The sequence below is a fragment of the Aplysia californica genome, unplaced genomic scaffold, assembly GCF_000002075.1.
Source record: "Aplysia californica isolate F4 #8 unplaced genomic scaffold, AplCal3.0 scaffold00876, whole genome shotgun sequence".
NCBI lineage: Eukaryota > Metazoa > Mollusca > Gastropoda > Aplysiida > Aplysiidae > Aplysia > Aplysia californica.
In genome coordinates this window covers 23128-30571 of record NW_004798146.1, presented here as the reverse complement: position 1 = coordinate 30571, position 7444 = coordinate 23128, and the positions used below count along the sequence as shown (strand labels likewise).

Genomic DNA, 7444 nt, shown 5'->3' with positions numbered 1-7444 from the left:
TGTGTGTGTGTGTGCGTGTGTGTCTATGCGTGTATGTGTGTATATGTGTGTGCACGTGTGTGTCTCAGCGTGTGTGTGTGTGTGCGTGTGTGTGTGTGTGTGTGTGTGTGCGTGCGCGCGCTTGTGTTTAAGAATGTATGTATGTACATGCGTATGTATGTATATATCATTGTATGTATGTATATATGTCAGCATGTATGTATGCACAAGTGCAATCTTCCTCTTCTAACCACCTCCCCCCACCCGTCATCTAGATATCTTCACCGTCCAGAGTGGCCTGGAGGCCCTGCAAGCTGACCTGGCTGACGTCAAAGCCCGCTACTGTGTCTGTGACGACGGCAATGGAGGAGGGTCAGGACATGGAAGCCACAAACCCAGTAAGTGATCATCGTAGTATTATAAAGGCTGGTTTCAAAGTTACTACTTTCTTCATAATACTCGAGCCATAGGCGCGCTCCGCATGTTTATGCTATTGCCAGAACACTGAATCTCCTTTTGAAATTTTTTGGGACAGACTGTTACTGTCACATAATAGTGTCTGAGGTAAGTCTAATTTTCTCGAAAACTACTCAACGAAACTAAAAATTTTAAAAACCCAACTGTTATTCAGTTAACTACAATGATTGCTTGCTCCCTACAAACATAAACATTACTTCGTATTTCTTTGAATGTGCATATTTTCTATTTTTGTTCTTGTGGATCTCCCTCCTCAACGTTGAATGTCCTGGCAACAGCAGAAACGCGAGGAGCGTGCCGCGCCTTTGGCTCAAATCCTCTGACTCTGACCTACCATCTTTCTTGGGTGACAGATCAAATTGCGGTTTTTAATTAACGAAGACCTAAACTTCATTAAAAGACAAAGAATAGAGAAATATCCGTCTCGTAGTCGGGATAAAATGCCTTATTTTCTAATTGTTGACATTGGTCCTGTGAACACTAATTAAAAATCCAGAATGTTATATTTATAATATCATGGTCTACATGTTAGACTACTTAGTAGTACTCATATGAAAAGAAATCTTAAAGAGTCAAAAGTCTAAATTTTTTCACGTAATCAAAAAAATGGTACCTTTCTTTTGATCGCCAGTATAATAAATTATTTCCAACCTGTGCGAGATATTCAATACCCTTGCGATAGCACTTTTTAAAAAAATGTAAATCTATTTCTTTCTTTTTTCGTAATATAGTTTTGATCTTTTAAGCTGTCATTTCAGGTTGGCTCCGCCTTTCACCGTCTCACCATTCTGTTCTCTCCTCCTTCTACAAAATTCTCAGCCACTAATCGCATTCGCTCCTCGGCAGCTGTGGCCTTCAGTGCGAGGGTGTTCAGCACACAGGAATCCGCGAGCCTCACGAAGGAAGTGGTTCCCTTCAACATGGCGGAGCTGGACACCAACAACGCCTTCAACGAGACCTCGTCCACCTTCACGGTCCCAGAGGACGGCCTCTACGACATCGCTCTCACTCTCACCGGAGACGCCTACTCTGCAAAGTGAGTGCCACTGCTTCTTCTGTGGGGTTTTTGTTTGTCTGTGTGTGTGTGTGTGTGTGTGTGTGTGTCTGTCTGTCTGTCTGTCTGTCTGTCTATCTGTCTGTCTGTCTGTCTGTCTGTCTGTCTGTCTGTCTGTCTGTCTGTCTGTCTGTCTGTCTCTCTCTCTCTCTCTCTCGCTCTCTCTCTCTCTCTCTCTCTCTCTCTCTCTCTCCCTCTCTTTGTCTGTCTCTCTCTCTCTGTGTCCCTCTCTCTATCTCTCTCTCTATCTATCTATCTCTCTCTCTTTGTCTCTCCCTCTTTGTCTCTATCTATCTATCTATCTATCTATCTATCTATCTATCTATCTATCTATCTATCTATCTATCTATCTATCTATCTATGTGCCTGTCTGTCTGTCTGTCGTATGTTTGCATGTCTGTCTATTTGTCTGTCTGTTTGCCTATTTATATCTCTGTCTGCCTGTCTCCATGTCGCTATCTGTGGCTGTCTGTCTACCCCTCTACTTGTCTGTCTGTCTGTCTTGTCGGTTGTTATTCTGCTCATAGGTTTGAATTATACCCAAGATAGCTGCTCATATCTCTCTAACAATCTTGCAGCAAAGCACGCATGCTATGGACCCCCAAATGGAAAACACAACACCACTGTAGCGATCTAGTCAAGTGCATGCGGCACTTTTCCAGCTTTGACCTTCATAATTTGTCTCCAAATTGAACCAAATTGCGCGCTCCATAGTGAACTGGGATGACGTCAGAGTACACGATCTAGAATATCTATTATATATTTGGCAACTTGGAAACACATGTGTCACTTTTCCCATAAAACTACGACAGCTACAGAGTTGGAAGTTGGCAAGTACCTGCAAAAAGATAGATTGATCTCCTTGAAGGAGCCCGATTTTTTTTCTCCTGAATTTAGAAAAATATATTTGACAAAAAGTTCCCGTTCTTCTTTGGCCTTTGTGATTATCCCACTGAGAAACGAAACAAATCTGCGTGTTCCGTCCGTCACAGTGATATTTCGCGAAGTGCATTTTGTTTTGAGAGCACATGTATAGATCTAGACTTTCTAATTTTTTGCATCTCTCAAGATTTATTGCTCCATTCCAGTAGAGTGTAAATATAGTAGGCCAATGACTTTCAGTTCATGTTAATGCACCGATCATTCCTTCCATCGAAAGGGGGCCCAGCTAGTTGTAATATAAGTCTATGGTTCTGCCAATGTCTCTGTTATAATTAAGCCACTGTCATGTAAAACCTATCAACTGTGTGAAAAGAGGACGTGGAATTTAAAATGTTCCCCGCTCTTATTTCTTAACAGTAACAGTTCGACCAGTCAAAACAGTGGTGCGCAAACGAGGTTAGTGGTTGAAGGATACCACTATAATAGTCCGGGCAACACCAAATGGACAACTTGTCGACCTCATTACACCAAATCAAAGTGGCACATTGCTCTGGTTTTTCCTGCATGCTATGAATTCTAAAAGACCTAAAAAGAATCTTGCTTTTCGTGCATATGCGACAAATGTAAAGGGGTGCTGTTTATATAATCATTAGTAATTAATTGCTCCTTAAACTCAACACCACTCCCCATCACCAGGGCAGTACTACTGACTGAAGTTGCCTTTAGGCTATTACCAAAGGGGGGGGGGGGGATATTAACATGTTCTTATGCACAGTAGAATTGTAAATGAGCTGATATATCAATGTCACGCTCATGCTGTACCGGAACATCATGGGGGAACTGCTGCTTTTTCTTTCCTCATCCTTACTATCGTCATTTTCCCTCTACTTCTTTTGTATGTTTTTCACTCTCTTATGAACTGCTATTTCCGGGGTGCCTTGATAGTCGAAGCAGACTTCGTGCTGTTGAGTGTTGAGGCTAGAGAGGTGAGCAGAGTAAGCCTCATTCCCCGTTTGGACTTCTCTGTTGACATCCACCTCTTGGCGCCCATATGATCGTACACAGTTGCGAGCGCCGTAAAACCTTACTAAAAAAACGCACCAAAAAACACCCACCTCAACACCGGGCACTTTTTAAAGCAAGCACGGTACCATACTAAAACCCTAACAACAGGGTGTCGTGCAGGGGGAGATACAGTTCGGTTAAATCCAAAACCGGGGGTGAACAGGGCGCTAAATTTGAACCGCTAATGGGCACCCCCCTCCCCGGAACATACATTTTCGAGCCACCTGGGTAGTCTTGAGGCATGCCTTGTCCTTTTTACGGGATTTTTTAAATTACAGAACAAAAGAGACGGCCTCGATCAGCTTCTTTGGAGAAATAGTTGAGCAGTTTTAGGGCAACATTTTTGGGGGTTTGTAAATTAATTTGTCTAACCATGGTGATTCACGAAAAAAGCAGCCTACGTAGTCAGTTCAAAAGAAGAAAACAAGTTGAACAAAACCAAAAAATAACACTCTACTACCGTTCTTGTTCTAATCAAAGAGCCCCGCCCAGACTGTAATTAAATACTAATGTTTAGACAGAAAACACCTCTTTATTATATTTGTCGCATATGCTCAAAAATCGAGATTTCTTAAAGGTCTTTTGGAATTCAGAGGCGCATACAAAAACTCCGAGCAATTCGCTACTTAAATTCTATGTAATGCGGTCGACAAGTCGTCCATTTTGGTGTTGCCCAGACTATAGTAAGCCTTGCTTCTTTTCTTTTTCTCTGTTGTTTTTTGTCTTGCATAGATTGCATGCATCTTCCCTGCACTATACGATTTTTAAATGTGTCGATGTGCCTCTCTTTACTCAAACAAAACAATTAGGCCTACTCAAATGAGCCTCTTAGTTTACAGACATTCGCCCTCTCCTCTCTCTCTCTCTCTCTCTCTCTCTCTCTCTCTCTCTCTCTCTCTCTCTCTCTCTCTCTCTCTCTCTCTCTCTCTCTCTCTCTCTCTCTCTCTGTGTGTGTGTGTGTGTGTTTGTGTGGGGGGGGGGGGGGGCATGCCACAACTTAACCAGATTGTTTTGTGCCCTTGGAGGTATGTGGCGTCGGTGGCCTAGTGGTTAGGCTCTCGGACTCGCAACCGTAAGGTCGTGGGTTCGAATCCCGTCAGGGACCCGACGTTGTGTCATTGGGAAAGGCACTTTGCACAAATTCTCCTCACTTCACCCAGGTGGAAATGGGTACCCAGCTATAGACAGTGAAAGATCTTGTCAGTTTGATAGTGTTTGAGCGCGTGAAATCCGCAGCTTGCACTGTACGCTTCCGCAGAAGCTGAGAATGTTTCTGAGTGTTCTCAGAGGGTCTGCTGGGGTAATAATAGTTGTAAAGCGCATAGAGCAAGCTCTTGAGCATGGATATGCGCTATATAAATGCAATTATTATTATTATTATTATTATTATTATTAAAAGTGCTGGTGACTGAGCAGTGAGTACAATGTATTAAACAGTTCCTTGTTTTTTTTATATAAAGGAAAGAAACAAAAATTCCACTATTGTTTAAAGCTACAATTTTGGGCAGGTTGATAAAGTGACGCTTTTTTAAGTGCTTTCAACAGTATTATATTATTGCCTGTTACTCCCCAGTTTCGAGGCGACTTTGAAAGTGAACCACGTGACCAAAGCCGCCATGCTGGTGCGCCACGACCAGACGAGCTCTCTCACAGTGAACCTGAAGCTGGTCAAAGGTCAACAGCTCAGAGTGGAGGCCACTTCCGCTTCTGGAGCTTCCGTCCGGACTGAAAGGTTCAGCTCTTTCTCCGGGACCTTGCTCAACTGAGTGGGCCCAGGAGTGTGTTCCGCGAGATAGTTAGCTCTTCTTCTATTGCAGATACATTATAGAAAGCGAACGTCCTCGAAAGCCGATGATAACATTTTATAATTAATCAATGAGCGTTTGATACTGAATTGTTTTAAAGGAGATGATGTTTTCTGTGTACTTAGAAAGATGAGGCAATGAAGGTAATAAATTTCAGAAAGGAAACACTTTTATCTGAAGAAGTCAATTTCATGAAATAAAACCAAAGTTTATTGGGGGGGGGGGGGGGGGGGGTTTAGGTATTTGTATTCGTTGTTGCTGTTGTTGTTGTTGTTGTTGTTGTTGTTGTTGTTGTTGTTGTTTTTGTTGTTGCTGTTGTTGTTGCTGTTGTTGTTCGTTTTGTTTTGTTTTGTTGGGGGTTTTTGGGTTTGGGTTTTTTTGTGTGTTTTTTTTTGGGGGGGGGGGGTGTAAAAGAAGGACGTCTATTTCTGACAGAGGTAAAAACTTTTTTTTTTCCAAAATCGAAAAACGTCGATTCCAAAGCTGAAAACAAATATTTTTATGGACCAAGGCTGTTTTGTTTGTTGGTTGGTTTGGTTTGGTTGTTGTTGTTATTTTAAATTTCGGTTTTATGAAAAATCAAAGCAAAACGCCTTCAGCAGCGTGGCACCAGTGGCAATATCTATTTTACGGAGCGTCGATTAATACGAATGTTCCCCCCTTCAAAAAAAAAAAAGTGACATGTCTTGTAGCTTCTATACAGTCTTTGGCCGAGCTCACAAATTATTTTGGTACAGAACAGCGGAATTCTCAAAGACAACCGTTCATTCACAATAAACAGCTACAAATATGATGGGTTTTTTTTCAAATGTTCTATTTTAAATTCTTTTGGTGCTATGGTTTGTCAATGCGTGACCACATAGTGCAGAAAATGCAGTGATTGTAATATTATATATCATTGCGCTCTTTTTTTAAAAAAAACACCATTGGCTGGAAAAGCACTCAACATTTGCTGTTCAGATGAAAGGCTTTGCTTGATGCAAGTTTGATCCCATACTCATACAATGGAAGTACAATCGAACCTGCTGCAATATATATATGAGGTATATATATAAGACCATCACCTGTACAAACAGCCTCTTCCCGATATCTCATTTGCATATTTCTTTACATCATAATGACCCTGTGTAAGATGTTCATTTGTGTCACACGCGGAGGAATCAGGCGCACGTCAGTATTTGGCCATGTAGAGTTATTGGTATAATTTTAAAGCTTGTTTTATTTGCCTTGATTTCGATTTTTTAAAAGTACCCATTTTTCTTGAATAGAAGTCGAGATGTTTGAGATTGAAGGAGAAGGCGGTTGCCGAATTTCAGAGGTAAAATTATCGAGAAAATGGCCGCCAAAGTTTGGTGATTTCCATGGTTTGAGAGTCCTTAGAAACTGAAAATTTACATTTCATGTGCCTTTAATCAATGTTTTTCAGTTTGTAAAAAATCCGCACATATTCAATGTTTTTTAAAATAAATAATGAAAATAAAAGATGATGAGCAAAAATACCCACAAAAGTTCTAGAAATTGCCAAACCGGCAGAAAAATGCCAATCTCTTTGATTTCATTATTTTGACGAGCGCCTGATTTCACTACGATGCCTCACGTTAGTCGAGGTCTAATGCTGAGGTACGGGACAGAAGCCCAAACGCAGTGGGCCAACATGAAGATCTTCTGCTCACAGTGCAGAGACGAAAATTAAAATGGTATGGGCATGTCACAAGATCCAAACAATCCTATAACGAACAGTACAAGGAAAGAGAGAGAGAGGAAGGCAGAAAAGGAGATTGGGGGGGGGAAAAAGAGGGGCAGGCAGAAAAAGCAGAGGACAGAGAGAAATGGCGAGGGCGGTGACTGCTTGATTGAAATCAGATCTAAGACATTGTTCTTTTCTTCAAATTGTGATTCCTTCAACTCCAAAACGGAGGAAAAACGATCATTCATAGAAAAGACATCCGCAATTTTCATTTAGATCTAGGCCTCAAAACTAGATCAATGATTTATTATGTCTGTCTGTATAGATCTAGACATTGGCCATATAGATATCTAGAAGAACCTAGGTCCACCCTGAGCCAAGAGAGCGCTGAAACTTTCCGAAATCACAAAGAGTTCCCCTACCGGGTCTGTATACTTCGTGACTTTGTTCCCGGTTGGCCACCTCTATTCTCACCCGGGGTGAGAATAGTGCAGG

General features: G+C 41.6%; 1 protein-coding gene across 1 annotated transcript in view; it reads left to right on the top strand.

The window, feature by feature from the left end:
* Positions 1 to 5432, top strand: part of LOC101862457 — a 36085-nt gene extending 30653 nt beyond the window's left edge. The window contains exons 2-5 of the mRNA XM_005110332.3: positions 255 to 377; positions 1276 to 1492; positions 2810 to 2848; positions 5031 to 5432. Of these exons, the coding sequence (XP_005110389.1) occupies positions 255 to 377; positions 1276 to 1492; positions 2810 to 2848; positions 5031 to 5223 (572 nt within the window). The 3' untranslated portion in view covers positions 5224 to 5432. The remainder of the gene's footprint in view (positions 1 to 254; positions 378 to 1275; positions 1493 to 2809; positions 2849 to 5030) is intronic.
* Positions 5433 to 7444: the final 2012 nt, after the last annotated feature.